Source organism: Cebus imitator, unplaced genomic scaffold, assembly GCF_001604975.1.
Source record: "Cebus imitator isolate Cc_AM_T3 unplaced genomic scaffold, Cebus_imitator-1.0 Scaffold106, whole genome shotgun sequence".
In the NCBI taxonomy this organism is placed as follows: domain Eukaryota; kingdom Metazoa; phylum Chordata; class Mammalia; order Primates; family Cebidae; genus Cebus; species Cebus imitator.
The window spans coordinates 5,149,996-5,169,100 of record NW_016107421.1 but is presented as its reverse complement, the minus strand read 5'-3'; the positions used below and the strand labels follow the sequence as shown (position 1 = coordinate 5,169,100).

At 56.8% G+C, this 19,105-nt stretch overlaps 1 protein-coding gene across 1 annotated transcript in view; it reads right to left on the bottom strand.

Moving 5' to 3' along the window:
- Positions 1–17,518, bottom strand: part of ESPNL (espin like) — a 31,891-nt gene extending 14,373 nt beyond the window's left edge. The window contains exons 1-5 of the mRNA XM_017537807.2: positions 16,632–17,518; positions 15,235–15,425; positions 11,935–12,121; positions 8,967–9,149; positions 890–1,021 (exon numbers count right to left, since the gene is read on the bottom strand). Coding sequence (XP_017393296.1) covers positions 890–1,021; positions 8,967–9,149; positions 11,935–12,121; positions 15,235–15,425; positions 16,632–16,925 — 987 coding nt within the window. The 5' untranslated portion in view covers positions 16,926–17,518. The remainder of the gene's footprint in view (positions 1–889; positions 1,022–8,966; positions 9,150–11,934; positions 12,122–15,234; positions 15,426–16,631) is intronic.
- Between the last annotated feature and the right edge of the window lie 1,587 nt (positions 17,519–19,105).

The window sequence follows — 19,105 nt, the reverse complement described above, 5'->3', positions numbered from 1 at the left end:
CCCTCCTCCATCCACCTCCTCCATCCACCTCCTCCATCCACCTCCCCCATCCTCCCTCCTCCATCCACCCTCCTCCATCCACCTCCTCCATCCTCCCTCCTCCATCCCCCTTTCCATTCCTCCTCTGTCCATCTCCCCTCTTTCCACTCTCCTGCACTCTCCCTCCCCCATCCCTCCCTCCTTTGGCCTCCCTGCCCCATCATTCCTCCTGTCTGTTCTCTCCCCATCCATCCCCTCCTCGGTTCACCCTGACGCATCTGCCTGCTTTTCTGTCCCTTTGCTTACTTTTCATTCAGCAAACACTTGTTGAGCCCTGTCATGTGCTAGGGGCTGGGGACCAGTGGGACAGACAAGACCCCTGTCCTTATAAATGGGGAAATGAGAGACTGTGAGGTCCCAGGCTGAGAGGCAAAAGCCAGGGCTGGCATCTGGTGCCTTCTGGCTGCTGCAAGGCTGCCAGCCGCCTTGTGGTCACCTGTGGGAGGCTCTGCTCCCACTCCTGGGCTCCTCAGTCTGACACACATCGCCCACGAGAAACCCTGGCCACAGGTTCTCAAGTCACAGGTGTGGTCTCTGTGACACAGGTGGATGGCGGTTCCAGCCACAAGCCCAGGCTCGGCCCTGTCACATGCCCTCTGTTCTCACTCCTGTTACAGTCCCCGTCCTTGTCACGGCCCCTGTCCTGCCCCTGTCACAGCCTGGCTCTGGCACTGGCTGCCCTGTGGCACCTCAGTCTTCCTCAGGCCCTTGTTCCTGGCCCCGACACCGTGTGTGAGTTGGACGCAGTGAGCTTCCCAGCTGACTATGCTGCAGGTTCAGCAGTGGGGCCCTGGCTGGGATCTGGGCCCACCCCCACGCCTCCAGGGTGGCTGGGGACCCTGAGCCTTACCGGCTGGGCCATCTCCCGCAGGTACTGGGCACAGTCCCGGTGTCCGTGGTACTCTGCCAGGTCCGCTGCTGTGTAACCGTCTTCATCCCGCAGGGAGGGGTCCACGTGGTGGGAAACCAGGGTCTGGCAGCACTGCAATGAGGAGGGCACACGTGTGACCCACCACAACACTCACCAGGTGCCCATGGGGCTGGCCCTATGCAGGCTGCTCCCCAGGCTGCCCTGGTGCCCTTCCCAGCAGGGGCAGGACTTGAGTCTGGGCCGTAAGGTTCCAGAGACCTGCCTAGGAGCCCCTGAGCCTCATCTCACAGCCCCTGTCTTGGCACAGACAGTACCAGGTACTGCCTATGAAGCAGTGATAAGCCAACAGGATCAGGGCGCCCCGCCCAGACCCCTCACAGCTGCCGTGCCCCAGGCGTTAAATGCATAACCCGTTTCCATGTTTGCAACCCTTGGAGGTGTGGACCAATGCAGGTGAAGAAACCAGGCTCAGACAGACAGGCAACCAGCCCCCGGCCCCCCGACTCAGGGCCTGTGACCTCCCCACCTCCTGCCACAGCCCCACTCTCCATGGGACCATCCTCCTGGCTCCATGAGGTTCCCCCCTGGTGCCCAGAGCACCAGCTCAGGCCTGACCAAGGCTACTTACCACCTTTGCCAGGCACACTGCATGCTCCTACCCCACCAACCTGGGGCCAGTGCCCTCCTGTCTCCCTCTACCTGTTGGGCTCTTGAGATGGGAACAGGGAGGAAGAGGAGCGGGGAGGAAGCTGCGGAGGGAGTCTGCAGGACTGGGAGTCTGGGGGGCATCTGGGCTGCTGAAGGAGTCACACAGGAGAGGGACGGGGGACTTCAAGAATGACTTCTGCACTTTATTCTGTAGGTATTTATTCTGTAAATATTTCTGTGTTTCTTTTATGGTACCAGGGAAACACAAAAACAAACTTGAGTGAGGTGAATGTTGTGTTCATGACACTGTGCCTCTGACTCCATCCCTGAGATGGACCAGCTGGGCCTCAGCATCTTTGGGTGAAACTGAAGTGAACTAAGAAGTGGGGCCGGGCGCAGTGGCTCACGCCTTAATCCCAGCACTTTAGGAGGCCAAGGCAGGTGGGTTGGGAGTTTGAGACCAGCCTGACCAACATGGAGAAACTCCGTCTCTACTAAAAATACAAAATTAGCCAGGCGTGGTGGCGTACACCTGTCATCCCAGTTACTCAGGAAGCTGAGGCAGGAGAATCACTTGAACCTGGGAGGTGGAGGTTGCGGTGAACGGAGATCATGCCATTGCATTCCAGCCTGGGTGACAAGAGCGAAACTCCGCCTCAAAAAAAAAAGAAGTTGTGAGACCCCCGGCTGGGCGCAGTGGCTCATGCCTGTAATCCCAGCACTTTGGGAGGCCAAGACGGGTGCACCACCAGGGTCAGGAATTTGAGACCAGCCTGACCAACATGGTGAAACCCTGTCTCTACTAAATACAAATAAATAGCCAGGCATGGTGGCGGGTACCTGTAATCCTAGCTACTCAGGAGGCCGAGGTAGAATTGCTTGAACCTGGGAGACGAAGGTTGCAGTGAGCCAAGGTTGCACCATTGCACTCCAGCCTGGGCAAGAGCGAAACTTCATCTAAAAAAAAAAAAAAAAAAAAGAAGAAGTTGTAAGACCCTAGAGGAAATCTCACCTCCTCTCTGGACTGCAGGTGCCTCACCTGTAAAAGGTGCAATTAGTGTTCACCCTCTACAGATACAGAGATAAATACAGGTTCAGCGCACATGTGGACGGCGGGTATGCCACGCCACGAGTAAACGTGAACCGACGCTGTCGTGCATGGCTGGGGACCTGGCAGCGAAGTCCAGTGGCCTGGAGCTCATCCGGTTCTGTGACTTGCTGGTCAGAGAACTTGGCCAGCTAACTGGGCCCATCTGTAAAGTAGGGACAGCTGCACTGACCTATGGCTGACACCACCTCCCTCAGCCTCCCTCACCCCTGACCCTAACAACACCCAGCTGTGCAGCTAGCAGGTCAGATCGAGACCTCAAGGGTGAGTGCCTTGTCCTGGGGAGTCCTCTGAAGGGCACCACCAGAAGAAGGTGGGCAAAAAGATGGAAAGAGCCCCACTCCCTGGCAGCCCTGCAGGCCCACAAGGCCAGCACCAGAACTGCAGAGCGGAAGGGCTTGTCGCTGCATGAGGATGATGACCCTGCGCCTCTAAGCCTTGGACTCAGAGTTTGCTTGCGCACTGCCTGCCTTCCTAGGCGCCACGCTGCCTTCCAGAGAGCAAGCAGCTCAGGCCGGAGGCTGCCGGCTCTGGCACAAATACCCAACCCTAGTCATGGCGCGAAAGCAGCCACATATAGTGTGGCCAGGTGCCCACGAGGTTTATTTGTGGACACTGACATTTTAACTTCATATGAGTTTCATGTGTCATGAGATGTGATTCTTTTTCTTTTTCCCCATTTAAAAAGGGGAGAACTATTTTGAGCTTGTGGGATCATACAGAATCAGGCATGTGCCCACCCCTGTCCGGAGGGCTGCTGGGAGGCTTGAACCAGATAACGCCTGAAGGTTCTTGGAGGCCCAGAAGGGCTGAACCAGTGGCTGGTGGGGCTGAGGAAGCAGGAAGCATTTGTCAGATATGCCATCTGGGCTGGGAGGCTGGGGCTGGGGAGGCTGGAGCAGATGGCTGAAGCCAGCCCCTGGGAGAGGCACCTCTCCCGAGGCTCTGGGCTGGGGGCATGGCAAGAGTTTTCCAGGATGAGATGGGTGTGGGTGGGTGGAGATGGAGCGTGTCCGAGGCACTGTCACTCAGGAGATGAGGCCAGGACGGGGCAGAGGGGAGTTAATAGGGTCTGCAGGAGTATGAGGGGTGTCACAGCAGAGGAAGGGGGACAAGTGTCAGACCTGGCCCCAGATGGTGCTGGGGAGATTGGGCACAGCCCTGACAGAAACAGAGCCATGGGGAGGAGGAACAAGAGAACCTCCCCACAGGGTGACGGACTGCATGGCCACTGGGACTGTCAGCAGAGAGTGGGTGGTGACAGACTGAACTCCATCTGGAAGTCTGTGTAGAAGCCACCCCAGCGGAGAAGCAGGTGAACAGATGGAGCCACTCCAGGGAGGAGAGACCCAAGTGGGTCAGACCAATCCACTGCCCAAGGACGCGAAACGTGGATTCACTGTAAAAGTCACTTGCCAACAGCATCAGTGAGGTAACATAGAAGTGAGAGTGAAACTCAAGAGAAAGGAAAGCCTGGGGGGGGTGGGGGGGAGCCCAGCACCCAGAACTGCCCTCGCCCTGAGACAGGGCTGATGCCGGAAGAACAGTTATACAATGCACTGTCCTCCAGCAGCCTCAAGGGACCAGGGAGGCCAGGAACAGTGCGAGGTCTGCCAAGGGTGGGCCTCTGGTTGACCACCTCTGGCTCTGGTTGACCACCTCCCGATGTAGGGCAAAGGCTCCACCCTCAGAGAAAACAGAAACCAGATGCCAGCCAGGCCCCTGGTGCCTGTCACGGAGGTGGTCCTGGGAACTTCCTGCCTGGAACGTGGATTAAGATGATCCTGGGCCAGGCTGGGTGCGGTGGCTTAAGCCTGTAATCCCAGCACTGTGGGAGCCCGAGGCGGGTGGATCACGAGGTCAAGAGATCGAGACCATCTTGGTCAACATGGTGAAACCCTGTCTCTACTAAAAATACAAAAAATTAGCTGGGCATGGTGGCGCGTGCCTGTAATCCCAGCGACTCAGGAGGCTGAGGCAGGAGAATTGCCTGAACCCGGGAGGCGGAGGTTGCGGTGAGCCGAGATCGCGCCATTGCACTCCAGCCTGGGTAACAAGAGCGAAACTCCGAAAAAAAAAAAAAAAAAAAAGATGATCCTGGGCCCACCAAAGGCAAATAAGATATTGCCAAGGCCTCCAGTTATGCCTGCACTTCATTTTTCAAGTTTAATGCCAGCATACGCCAACAAAAATCAGAAATACAAGGAGATGAGATACCATGAATGAGAACCAGAAGACCCAGCCCACAAAGAAATAGGAATAAAGCTCAGAGAACTAACACTACAACACAACTGTGCTCACGACTTTCAAATAAAGAAAAACCCAGGCAGGCAGATCACACCTCTTCAAAATAAAAGGGTAAAAATAAACCCCTAAACATTAGTAATTATGCTGACTGTAGATGGTCTAAATGCACCAATAGATAAAGATTGTCAGACTGATGAAAAAACTAAATATGACTGCATGTTGTCAGCCAGAGGTACTGGCAAACATAAGGATTCAGAAGGCTGAAAGTTAAGTATGAACAAGCTTTACCATCAAATAAGTAATAGAAAAGTCATGTGTGTACCTATATCAAACAGACTAGATATGGGGTTCAAAATATATAAAACAAATGGTGACAAGATTACAGGGAAACACAGACAAATCCAGAACAATAGCCAGGAATGTTCACAGATTTCTCTCAAGCAATTTAAAATCGAGTAAACTAGCATGTGTATCTATATCGATCTGAAGAATACAATGACATAATGGACACGAAGAGAATAGTCAGCAGACTTTACAAGTCTTTGTTCCAAGAACAAACACAATATTTATAAAAGTTCACCAGACACAGGTCAATAAAGTAAGTTATCAAAAAATCAAAGGCTTGAAATCACCAGCGTATTTCCTGACCACAGTGCAATTTGGAGAGAAATTAATAACAAATAGATAACTGGAAGGAACGCCTTTATATTTAGAAATTAAGAAATATAATTCCAAGGAATACCTAGGGCAAATAAGAATCAAAATGGGAATTAGAAAATATTTTTTAACTGAACAATTCGCCAACAGTGGGATACAGCTAAAGCAGTACTTGGAGGAAAATTTATAGCCTTCAATAAATACATTAGAAAAGAAAAAAGGTTGAAAAGTAAGTGAAGTAGGCATCCATTTCAGTAATTTAGGAAAGAAAGTAGTAACAAAGATAAATGCAGAAATTAATGAAATAAAAAACATACATTGGAGATAATTAAATGTTTTTTGGAGGACCTCGAACAAGTTAAAACCTGGTTGTTTGAAAAACTAGTGACTAATATCTAGTGAGACTGACTGAGACAAAAAAGAAAGACAAAAATAACCAATATCAGGAATTAAAAATTCCACTTATATGAGGTATCCTAAGTCAACGAGTTCATAAAAAACAGAACATAGAATGTTGGTTGCCAGGGGCTAGGAGAAAAGGGAGATGGAGAATTGCTGTTTAATGGCCACAGAGTCTCAGTTTTGCAAAATGAAAAAGTTCTGGAGATTCGCCTGCACAGCAATGTGAACAGACTCAATGCTGCTGAACTGTACACTCGAAAATATTTAAGATGGTAAATTTTATGTTATATATTTTTTAATCACAATTTAAAATTTTTAAAGAATAATCAGGGCTGGGCACTGTGGCTCACGCCTGTAATCCCAGCACCTTGGGAGCCCAAGGCGGGTGGCTCACGAGGTCAGGAGATCAAGACCATCCTGGCTAACACAGTGAAACCCAGTCTCAAATAAAAATAAAAAAATTAAAAAAAATTAAAAAAAAAAATAGCTAGGCGTGGTGGACTGTGCCTGTAGTCCCAGCTACTTGGGAGGCTGAAGCAGGAGAATCCCTTGAACCTGGGAGGTGGAGGTTGCAGTGAGCCGAGATCGTGCCACTGTACTCCAGCCTGGTACCTGGCGACAGAGCAAGACTGTCTCAAAACAAAAAGAAGAATAATTTGTCACATCATTCAAAGAATAACTAGGCCGGGCACCGTGGTTCACGCCTGTCATCCCAACGCTTTGAGAGGCAGAGGTAGGCGGATTATCTGAGGTCAGGAGTTTGAGACCAGCCTGGCCAATGTGGTGAAACCTCATCTCTACTAAAAATACAAAAATTAGCTGGGCATGGTGGTATGTGCCTGTAATCCCAGCTACTTGGGAGGCTGAGGCAGAGGCTGCAGTAAGCCAAGACTGAGTCACTGCACTCCACCCTGGGTGACAGAGTGAAACTCCATCTAAAAAAAAAAAAAACCAATGTGATATAGTGAAACATGAACCCTATTAAAAATAACCATCATTCCTCTTTAGAGATTGCTAGAGCATCAAATAATTGTTTTGATGTTTTATTTTTAACTGGGAAAAAGCTGTCACAGCTGAGAGGCATCTAAGGAGGCATGATAACTAACTAGACTGAATACAGCACCCTGCGCGGGATTCTGGGACATGAGAAGGCCGTTTGGTAAAAGCTAAGGGCATCTGAATGAAGTATGCGCTCCAGTTAATAACACCGTGTTAGTGTGGGTTCACTAATGGTGACGAATGTACTGTAACGTAAGTTGTTGAGTGTGGGGGAAAGGCCCAGGATAGTGGCTCACACCTGTAATCCCAGCACTTTGGAAGGCTGAGCTGGGAAGACTACTTGAACCCAGAAGCTTGAGGCCTGCCTGGGCAGCATAGTGAGACTCCCATCTCTACAGAATTAAAAAAAAAATTAGCCGGGCATGGTGGCATGCGCCTATAGTCCCAGCTACTCAGGAGGCTGAGGTAGGATTGCTTCAGCCTAGGAATTTGAGGTTGCAAATGGTGATGACATGCTGTTGTGTGTTTTGACACCCACAGTAAGAAATTTGAAAGAGAAGAAGTCTACTTTGAGGTTGAATAATTTTCTTTTTCACAGAGGGAAGGTGAGGAGCCTGGGGCCTCGGCTGTTTATCAAACTTCTTGGGCTCCTATGGAATATTTCATTTGAAAGAAGATTTTGCTGCTTTAAAAAAGTTCAAAAGCCACTGGCCAGGGGCCACTTACCCCCTTTTGAGCCGAGGTCTCCTGGGGGCCTGCCTGAGCCACTCAGCTGGAGCAGAGCTCCTCCTGCCACCAGCTACCTGTCAGGGACACACCTCCCAGGCCTGTGGTTCACCCCGTCTCCCACCACTTCGTGTATCTACGTAGGTGGGGGACAGAGACTGGGGAGAGAGAGCTGGGGTGTGAGTTGGGCAGAGCTGAGTGGAGGGGCGGGGAGGGGGTTGGTGAGAGGAAGGGCAGCAGCTGAGGAGCCTCAGAGAAAGATGCCTTCTGCGGCGCTGCTGGGAGCAGGGACTGGGTTTCCTCCACATTCCACCAAAGGCTCAGCTCCACGGGAATGCACGCCTCCGGATGGCTCTGCTGCGGCACCCTGCATGACTGTTTCAGTGGCACTGCTGAGACTGGGTGACCCGGGGCCCCAGGAAGACCTTGGGCTTCAGCTGGGAGCAGTTGTCTGGACTCACAGACCCAGGATGGGATGCTCGGTTGCACCTCCACTTACAATCCCCCCAGGGTAGCCTCTCGGAGGCCTGGAGCTCACGTGTCCTGGCTCCGGACTGCGCACCTGAGCCAGGGAGGCTCTGGAAGAACACGGGGAACCAGGAGGCTTCATGGAGGTGAGTGGACGTGACACTGCCCGGGACTGGATGGGGCTGGGGAGAAGTGAATTGTGTGAGTTCCCCTGAGATGGGGCCTTGCCTTTAGATGAGGTTGACATCGTGTGGGCACCTGTGCAGGGCCAGCGGCCTATGGCTGCACCCACCCTACAAGGCTGAGTGTGGTTCTGATGCTGAACATTCGAACACTATCCCTGCCTACCTGGCGCTTCTGGATGTCCTGTTCTTGAGCCTGGGCCATGTGAGCCCCCAAGATTTATCTGGGTAATAGCAAAAGGGCTGGCATCACATGCCTGGCACAGCTGTGCTTGCAGGCGGCTCACGGCAGCGGGTCTGTCCCCAAGGGCTGTCCTGAGAAGACTGCCACCAAGACCAACCGTCCCCAAGGGCTGTCCTGTCACCAAGACCAAACCCTGAACAGACAGCAGGGAGTTGCTGTGTGAAGGAAGGAGGGCGGCACGCAGGACGAGAGCACAGAGCTTGGATCTTGCCTCTTGACCTTGGCCAAGTGACTTTGCCACTCTGAGCCTCAGTTTACCCATCTGTAAAAGGGGAGTCATTGCTCCTACAGAGTTGCTGTGAGGGTCAGTGACACAGCGCTGGGCATGGCTGGCACTCATGACTGCTCATCCTGTCTCCATCACGCCCACCTTACCTCCATCTGCCCATTCTCTGCTGCGTCGTGGAGGGGGGTCCCGCCCCAGGAGTCTCTCAGGACAGGGGTGCCCATCAGCAGGAGGCGGTCTAGAATGGGCGTGTGGCCGCCTCGGGCTGCAAAATGCAGGGCCGTGGCCCCCTCGTTGTCCCGTGCTGTGAGTCCGATGTCAGTGAATGTGACCTGGGGAAGGAGGTGTGGAGGGAGCAGTCACCCTCTCAGGGAGGGGGCACACAGAGGGGCAGAAGTGCAAGCAGACTCTGGCTGTGCCTCTCAGGGCACAAAGCACAGGGCACAACCTCAGGAAACCCTGGACAGGGCTGGCTCAGCACGTGCATCCCCATAACCCTGGGGCAGCCGGACCTTCGGGGTCCAGGTAGGGGTGAAGTGAGCACAGTAGCTTTATTTGGAGACACCATGGTCTCAGATCTTAAAGTAAATAGCACAATAAATGAAATGCCTAGAGCACTGTAAGCAAGTGTTTGCTCTGAAGGAGGGAGAGAGGGAAAGAAGGAAGGGAGCAGGGCAGGGAGGAAAGGACTTCCTGTGGCCCGAGGGTGGCACTGCCTTGCTGGCCATTTGCACTCGGCCTCTTTGCCGGAGCAGCGGGTCTGGCACCTCCCTCCAGGGCCTGGGTTTGAGCCAGGCAGTGAGGTTTGGGACCCCGACCTGCCTGCCACCGGCCACCGCTGGAGCGACTTGAGGCCAGCCCACCTCTGGGGCCTCATCTGCCCTCTAGGGCCCTGTGCTCTGGTCCACAGCACCAGCCAGATGACAGTCTCTCACACTGACTCGCTGACACCCGTGCAGCTGGGACAGCCACGGGGCCTGGGCCTGCCAGTGGGATGGGGGCTTATAGGACAGCCTGCCTTCCTGGTAGAGGGTCATGATGTGCCAGCCCTCTGCCTATGCCTCCTTCCTGCCTTGAATGTGCCTGCTTTCCCCACGGGGAGGCTTCGAGAACAGCAGAGAGGTCACAGCGCTGCCGCCTTCTGTGTGAGTGCCTCCCAGCTCGGCCCAGGGCACTCCTGACTGATCAGCACTCAGAAGTGTCTGTTGGGAAAGCACTGTGAGCTGGAAACACACAGGGCCAGGGCTGCCTCAGGGCTCCTCCGCATCTGGAGTGGCCTCTGGCCCTGAGACCCCAAGGCCTGGCTGCTTCTCCCCAGGATGAGCCGCTCCTGCCTCTGCACGGTCCCAGGGGCTCCGTGGACACCCTGCTTCCCTTCCCCCGGGGCCCCAGCTGTGAGCTGACGCTCTACCCTGTGTGTGCAGCCCCCGCTCACCCCAGGAGCCCGGAGCCCAGGCACAGGAGCCAGGGATAATTTGGGAGGCGGAGGTCTGGAGTGAATGGGCCAGAGCTGCTGGATCGGGAGGGGAAGCCAGCCAGGGTGCTGGTCCAAGGGACCCAGGTCCAGAGAGCTTCCTTTGGGAGAGGCCCCTCCAGCAGGAGGAGCTGGAAAGGCATCGTGGGGTAGGGAAGGTGCACTCACAGACACCGGGAGGGGCTGCAGTCACCACTAAGGGAGGCTGGAGGCCAATTAAGGTGGCTTTGGGCCACAGTGGGCAGGCAGGTACCATCCTGAGGACCCTGGGGCCACAGGGAGCAGGCCAGCGCCAGCCTGAGCGTCCAGGGACACGGTGAGCAGGCGGGACCGTCCCAAGGGCCTCAAGGCCGTGGTAAGCAGCGGGTGCCATCCTGAGGGGCCAGGGCCCTCTGTTCCTTCACTTGCCCATTGGTTCAGTAAACATCACCCGAGCCTGACCACATGGCAGGTGTGGGGAACGCAGCAGGTGGCGAAGTCCTGCACCCACAGAGCTCCTGGCACTTACACCCTGGTAGGTGGAAACCACCACCAAGGCCAGGAGTCGGACGCGCCGTGTGTCCAGTGCTGGTGCTTGGGGGGAGGAAGGCAGGAGTGAGGGTGATCTGGACAGGCAGCTCCCCTGGGAAACCAGCTGGGCAGGGAAGGTCCCAGGGACACTTGGGGAGCTGTGTGCCAGGCACAGATATAGCGCATGCAGAGGCCCGGGGGCAGAGCCAGCCCGGCCCGCAGGAGAAGGAACTGGGGTTGAGAGGGTGGGAGCTGGGAGACAGGAAGCCCCAGGCAAGCGTGGGCGGCCTGGGTGGGGACAGCTCTCCCTTCTCAGAGAGCCTCAGTGGCCTCCACTCAGCAACCACAGTGACCTTCCAATACACCAGGCAGATCCTGCCGCTCCTGACTCGGAGCCTTCCGTGGCTCCCCAGGACCCTCAGGAAAGAGCCCTGGTCCCCCCAGCGCCACTGCCTGCCTTTCCTGCCCACCCCCAGGCCCCGAGGGCCAGGCTCTCCCGGCCTCTGAATGAGCTGTGCCCTCCTCAGGAAGTGGCTTTGGGCCCTGCCCCTTGTCCAGCCACCTCCTGCCCGTCCTCCTCAGGGCGGGCCTCTCCTGCTCTTAAGCTCCGTGGGTCTCTGGCAGCCAGGCAGAGCTCCTCACACCCCGCCTCCGCTGCTTTTCTGCTGTAGAGGCGGGATGTCCCCAGCCCATCCCTGAAGAAGGCACCTCCCCAACCTCAGCCACTCTGCTCTGGGGTCTCAGGTCTTCCTTCCCCAAAGAGACCGGAAGCGGAGAAAGGTGGGGACTGACCCAGGGATCTGGGGCGGCAGGGCCTGAACAAGCCGCCGGAGGCACTGCCAGTGTGAGCGCAGACTGAGCACCTGGGCCACCACCAACTGTGAGCGTGCCCGGGAGGCCCACCAGGACTTCCAGGGGGATGCCGAGGCAGAGTGTACTGCAGGGGGTCAAAACTTCGGGGCCCGGCCTGGCTTGGTGTGCAGGGTCTCGGGAGCAATGGACCAGCTCTCCGGATGCCCCCACATCCCTGTGTGTCCCCATTCCCTCTGATGCACCCCCCCAGGATCCAGGCTCTGCTTGCCGCAGGCCCACGCTCCCTGGACGTCCCCTTCCCACCTCTGGCACCTACTTACCAGCCAGACGACGAGAGAGTAGTGGCCGCGGGCAGCGGCAGCGTGCAGGGCGCTCATGCCGTCGAGAGCTCGAAGGTGCACGTCAGCGCCACAGTCCTTCACCAGGAACTGCGCCAGGTGCAGGTGGCCCTCCTGGCAGGCCAGGTAGAGAGGAGAGGCGCCGCTGAGCGTCCGCCGGTTCACGCCGCTGCAGGGAAGGGAGGGTTTGGAGGGCCAGTCCCTGCTGGTGGCTGAGCTCAGCACTCGCTGTGTGGATGTCACCACGACCTCTGTCCCTGCCCGTGACAGCCGAGTTTCCCATGTTCTTTCCAGCTGCGGCTGTGGGGTCTCCTCCCCCAGGCAGCCGTGTAACCCCACTGCCCTATCCTTCTGTCATTTTCTGGGGATCCTGGGTCCAGGTCAGAAACATGCATCTTCTTAGACCTGGGGGGGTCACAGTCTTGGCTTCCAGGTTCTCAGCTGTCCTGGTGGAAGCTCAGGATTGACCCCCGACTTCTGTGCCCTGCGGCAGGCAGTGCAGGGTGCCTGGTGGCCATGGCGGCCTGCAGTGAGCTACGGGCTGCACTGACTGGGCTGGGGTCATAGCAGCAGGGTGGAGGCAGGGCCGGTGTCACTGGGGAGCGTCAACTCTCCGGGCTCGTGCCTGCTGTCCCGCCAAGCCTGCTGACCACGACACCCTGTCCCAGATCCTCTACCTCCCAGCCCTTCTCCTCTCAGGAGGGGAGGCTGGGGAGTAATGAGGGCTCTCATGAGCACCCCCACACCTGTTCCCCATTTCCGATGGATGAATCTGAGCAACTTGGGGTCCACCCCAGAGGTGAGTCCAAAGGCTTCAGCTGGCAGAGGGTAGACTGAGGCTGGGAGCTGATTTGCCCAGGGGCCTGCACCTGGGTTTGAACCCCCCTTCCCTCACAAAGTCCCTGCCGCTGCCTGCCCCCTAGCAGCTTCTCGCAAGGATGAAACAGGACCCTGGCTGTGCCCTGGGCTCAGACCACGCAGGGATCATCCTGTGTGAATGGTGTGTGGTGTGTGTGTGGTGTTTGTCGTATGGGTGTGGTGTGTGTGATGTGGGTTGTATGTGGTGTGTGATGTATATGTGATGTGTGTGTGGTGTATGCGTGGTGTGTGGTGTGTGTGTGATGTATGGTGTATGGTGTGTGTGGTGTGTGTGTGGTGTGTGGTGTGTGTGTGTAGTGTGTGTGATGCAGTGTGTGTGTTGTGTGTTGTGTGATGAGGTGTGTGTAGTGTGTGGTGTGTGTGATGTGTGTGTGTGATGTGGGGTGTGTGTGTGTGTGTGATGTGGGGTGTGTGTGTGTGTGGTGTGTGTGGGGTGTGTGTGGGGTGTGTGTGGTGTGTGTGTGGTGTGTCAGTGGTGTGTGTGGTGTGTGATGTGGTGTGTGGTGTGTGATGTGGTGTGTGATGTGTGTGGTGTGATGTGTATGGTGTGTGTGTGTGGTGTGTGTGTGATGTGTGGTGTGTGTGTGTGTGGTGTGTCGGTGGTGTGTGTGGTGTGTGTGATGTGTGTGTCTGAGGTGTGTGTATGGTTTGTGATGTGGTGTGTGTGATGTGGTGTGTGTGATGTGTGTGGTGTGTGTGTGATGTGTGTGTGTAGTATGTGGAGGGTGTGTGGTGTGTGTGATGTGTGGTATGCGTGCGTGTGTGGTGTGCGTGTGGTGTGTGTGGTGTGTGTGGTGTATGTGTGATGTGTGTGTGGTGTGATGTGTGTGTGGTGTGTGTGTGGTGTGTGTGAAGTGTGTGTGTGGTGTGGTGGTGTGTGTGGTGTGTGTGTGATGTGTGTGGTGTGTGTGTGGTGTGTGATGTGATGTGTGTGTGAGATGTCATGTGAGATGTCGTGTGATGTGTGTGGTGTGTGTGTGATGTGTGTGGTGTGTATGTGATGTGTGCATGTGGTATGTGGGGGGGATGTGGTGTGTGTGATATGTGGTGTGTGTGGTGTGTGTGATGTGTGCGTGTGTGGTGTGCGTGTGGTATATGTGTGCTTACATATTAATATGAAGTTTCCTGGTTTTCTTTTTTTTAAGGCAGGGTCTTGCTCTGTCACCCAGGCTAGAGTGTAGTGGCACAATCTCAGCTCACTGTAACCTCTGCCTCCCAGACTCAAGTGATTCTCTAGCCTCAGCCTCCTGAGTAGCTGGGACTACAGGCACTCACCACCATGCCAGGCTAATTTTAAATAAAAGTTTTGTAGAGCTGGGGGTCTCACTATGCTGTCCAGGCTGGTCTTGAACTCCTGGGCTCAAGCAGTTCTCCTGCCCAGCCTCCCAAAATGCTGGGATTACAGGCATGAGCCACTGCGCCCGGCCCATCTCCCAGTTTTCAATGGTGGAGACGTCTCTAAAAGCCGTGTGGGTCTGGAAGACACTGTGGCCACCAAGTCTGGGGGTGGTGTGGACGCTCTGGGGAAAAGCCACAGAAGTGAATCTCAAAGGCCTTTGCCAAGCGGCCCAGGACAGGCACACCTGGGAATGAGAACCCGATTCACAAGCCAGCTGTTAGGGTCCATCCTGGAACTAAAGGGCTGTGGGGGAGTGGGGCCGCTGGGACGGCGACAGGCAAATGAGATGCTCCCTTGAAAAGAGAAGAGCTGTGGTCAGAGGTGGGTGGGTCCCTAGGGGACCCTCAGCCAAGATAGCAGGAGGCAGAGGGCCTGTTTCTGTGACAACGGTGACCTCTGTGTAAGGTGAGAACTGGAGGGCATCCAGGTGGGAGGGAAGCCCTCTACCTCCCTGGCTGTCCTGACCCTGGTCCTTGCTCCTCGCCCATCCACCAACTCCAGCAGGGGACACAGGGCCCTGGAGACAATGACGCCTGCGTCCGGCTCGATGGGTCCTAGTACAGGGACAGGGCAGTGCAGAGGCAACTCCAGCCTCCATGTCCCCAAGGCCACTAGACTGTCCCCACTCCTGTCAGGTGTTGGGAGGGTGCCCTCCCAGGTTGCTGCCCACGTCCCCAGCTGTTTCAGGTCCCGAGATGCCCCCAGGTGGGGCTGGATCTGCCCTGGGCATCACAGCCACATCTTCGTGTTCTTACCACCCCCAGCCATTCTCTAAGGTGAAGCGCTGTCCTGTATCCCCTCGGGCACACGGCACGGCCCAGCCTGTGGGTACAGGCCTCACTGCCCTCAGCTCCTGCCAGCTCGCCCCCACCATGACAGTGTGCCTGCCTGCAGGACTCACCACAAAGGCCACCAGCCTGTCCTCTCGGACCCGCTCAGTGAAGCTTCCCCTTGGCCAGCTGGCCCCAGGCTGCCCCCCCCAGGCAGGGCTCCAGGCTCCTTACCTGCCGTGCGCCGCCGTCAGGAGCTTCAGGCAGGTCAGGTCCCCGCTGACGGCAGCGTGGTGCAGGGGCAGGGCCCCCTCCCGGGTCTCCAGCGTGGCTGAGTGGCCCTCGTGGAGCAGCCACTCCACCAGCACTGGGTGTCCAAAGCGGGCGGCCAGGTGCAGCGGGGAGACACCCGAGGCATCTTGGTCCTACCGAGGCCCAGGCAGGTCAGGAAGTGGGGGGCAGGCCCCGACCCTCCCCTGCTGGGCAGCCCGTGTGGCAGAGCCACTCCCCAAGGTGGGCCCGGGCGAGGGCTCACACTGCCTGCAACCCAGCGAAGGGCCTTCCAGCTCCTCCCTCCTTCCCTGTCTCTGCCTACAACACGGAGGGAGGCCCTCCCTGTTGGGACTGAAGTGAGAGGAGGGCCAGGACTCAGGGGCAGGTCTTGGGATGTCACCTCTGGCCATCCTGTTCCCAGTGTGAAAACGGCCCTTTCCCACTCAGCTAGGTGCCTGCAGCTCCCGCCCACTGCTTATGGTCAGAAAGGCTTCCCAGGATACCTGCCTCTGGCTGGTCCCCTGTCCCAGTGCCCTCCCGCTGGCCACAGAGCCTCAGGGCCAGGGAGCATCCCATCACAGGTGTCACGGGTCCGGCAGACCTGGGCCTTCTCTGAGGGCCCTGTGGTCAGAATGGATCCCCAGATAAGCACAGCTCCCGCCTGCTGCCCTTGAACTTGGCGGACGGGCTGCCCAGAACAGGAGGCTGGGCTGGGACCCTCAGGTGCTCTGGAGAGCCAGGTGGGGGGACCTTCCACTCCCTTGTCTCAGCAGGTCCCGCTGCCCCCACCCCAACTCTAACCTAGGGGTGGCGTTCTAAGGCCGGTCAGGCCTGCTCACCGTACTCCTGAGAGCTCCAGAGGGCTGAGTGACAGCTCTGAGGCCCTCGCCTGCACGAAGGGCACTGGGCAGGCAGGAGAGGGAAGGGGGCCACAGTAGAAACACTCTGGACAAGATGGCCACCATCAGCGGCCCCTCACTCCCATCCCGTGGGGCCGGGCTCCCAGCTCGCGAGCCTGAAGTCCCACAGTGCTGCTCTAAGGACTTTTTTCTAGACCCTTTGGGGAGCAGCCCCGTGGGCCAGGCCTGAGGAGAGACAGGTGTCCTGACCTCGGCAAGACACCCCACTGGCAACAAAGCGCTCCTGGCAGAGGAGGTGATAAGAACATTGAGGAGGTGGCCTTGCCACTCAAGGCTTTGTGCTTCGGGAGGTGTGGGACAGGGACTGAGTCCCCAAGAGAAACAAAGGGCCAGGGCCACGGAGGCCGGGGGCCAGTGCTCTGAGCCTCCTTGCTGCATGCCTCCCTGGTTCCACGCCAGCCAGGTTTGTGGAGGCCAGGCTGCCCCGTCCCCGCTCACCTGCAGACCACAGCCCCCCTCTCGGACCAGCCAGCACAGCTCAGCCAGGCTGCCCGTGGCGGCGGCATCATGCGCTGGGGTGGCGCCGTTGTGGGCCCGCTGGTTGCCAGGCAGCTGGGCCCGCTGCACCAGAAACTTGACGCAGTCCAGGTGGCCAGCCCGGGTGGCGTGGTGAACCAGGCCGGCCCCCAGAGCATCAGTGATGCCTGGGCCCAGGGCGCCAGCCTCCAGCAGCCGCTCCAGTGCTGCCACATCCCCGTCCTTGGCGGCCACAAGTGCCTGCTGCTCCTCCATCCTCTGGCCTGGGCTCTCGGCGGTGACTCATGCACAGGCCGGGGCTTCCTGTTTCAGACGTGGATGAAGCTTGCCGGCTCTGGTTACCCGATAGCCGCCACAGGGCAGATGGGAGGCGGCAGGGCAGGGTGGGTGGGACAGGCCTTGGGGACCTGCCCAAGCCACTCCCACAGTGTGAGCGCGCCAGGTGCCTGGAGCTGGGAAGATAGAGTGCAGGGCGCAGGGGAAGGCCTGGACCGGGACAGGCCAGGGCTGGGCATGGCCAGCAGAGAAAGGAGGACAGCACCAAGGCTACCCCGACCTGTCCAGATGGCTGGAACCCACCTCTTCATCTACGAAACCAGGGCTGAGGACACGTGCCACCAAGCTTCTCACAGGAGTCCTGAGTGGCCTGGGAGACAGTTCCCCCAATCCTCATAGAAGCACAGACCCCCAGCCGCCACCAGCATGTCTGAAGGGTGCCCAGTAGGTCTACGTTTGGCCGGGTTGACACCCAGAGCTGAGCACCCCACCTCTGGATCCCAGCCCTCCGCCCTGGAGGCTCCCATAAACCTCTGGGGACACGGTGGTTCCACAGGGCCTGCGATAGGCTCAGAACCCTGATGTGGGTGTGTCCAGGCCACCCGGGCGGTCTCAGCCCCTATCTTAGCCCCCGCCTCAGCCCCCTCTCCGACCACATGACCCAGCCTCTGGGCTGCAGCCCAAGAGGCCCAGGTGCATTTAACCCCTTTCCAGATTGTTCTAGACAATCCGTAGTTTTGGTTTGGGGATATTAGGACCACCACAGCCTCTTCCTGATAGCAGTGGGAAGCTGCAGACGGGGGACCCACTACATCTGTACATTTATAGAGGCTCCTGGAGACGCTACCTCAAGTGGGGTTTCTGGGCTAACGCGTCATCATCACACCACAGTGACCGGGGAGCTGCTGCAGCCCCTCCCACCAGCACAGGCTCAGTCAGGATCTTCATACCCCAAGCGCAGCGCCCACTGGAGAAACGGCAGGCGGTCCGAGCCAAGCACTGAAATCCTTTATTTGTTCATTTAGTTTCTGGCAAGTGTTTCCTCAAAATCATCATGTAGTTTCTTGAACCATAAAACCACACATTAAAAATGTTATTTCACTGAAAGTGACTCCTATGCAAATACCAACTTGGGATGTGTGTCCAAATGCCACAGAGCATTTGAGAAAAGAATCCTTTGCAAATAAAATCAAGGTAAAAGCTGAGTCAGGGATGACCCGATTCTCCACCTCAGGAATGACCTGGGGCTGTATAAGCACCAGCTCAGCGAGGCTGGAGCTGAACCCTGAGTCCGTGACCACAAGGGACAAGAGAGGGCCTGGGGACTGAGGCCGGGAAAGCATGCAACCTTGAGTGCTGGTGGGCGCAACAGAGTCAGGCTGGGGACGCAGGAGGGTGGTGGGTGCCGAGCGGAAGAGGCCTGGCCGAGGTGGGGTGTCGGCGGTCCCCCCATCTGGGCACCGAGGAAGGAGAGCTCAGCAGATCCCTGGCACAATGAGTGCCTGAAGAATGTCTTAGTTTATAGTGTTACTACCCAGTTAGTTCCTTTGTATAATCCTTCTATTAGTTTACAGTCAGGACAATTAGTGCCTGAAGAGTATCTTACTACTCAGTCATTTCTTTTTATATATATATTTTATAGTCGGAGGAATGTCTAGAGCAGACACGGTGCTGAGCATGATTTAAAGGAAAAACAATTATATCAGGACAATAATTTATGGCCCAAAAGGTAGTGCCTCTGCCTGAAAGGGCACGCACTACATGGCAGGCTGGCCTAGGCGGCAGTGTTCAGTATGGTAAAGACACCCGCTGTATGGCAGGCTTGGAGCAAGAGTCACTCCTCCTGAAAAGGAGTTCCAGTACCTTGCGTCCAGTTCTTGTGGAAAGCTGGCCCCTGGCAGGCAATCCTGCCAGTGTCCAAGGGCTTAAAACCCCTCCGGTGGCCGGGCGCGGTGGCTCGAGCCTGTAATCCCAGCACTTTGGGAGGCCGAGGCGGGTGGATCACGAGGTCAAGAGATCGAGGCCATCCTGGTCAACATAGTGAAACCCCGTCTCTACTAAAAATACAAAAAATCAGCTGGGCATGGTGGCGCATGCCTGTAATCCCAGCTACTCGGGAGGCTGAGGCAGGAGAATTGCCTGAACCCAGGAGGCGGAGG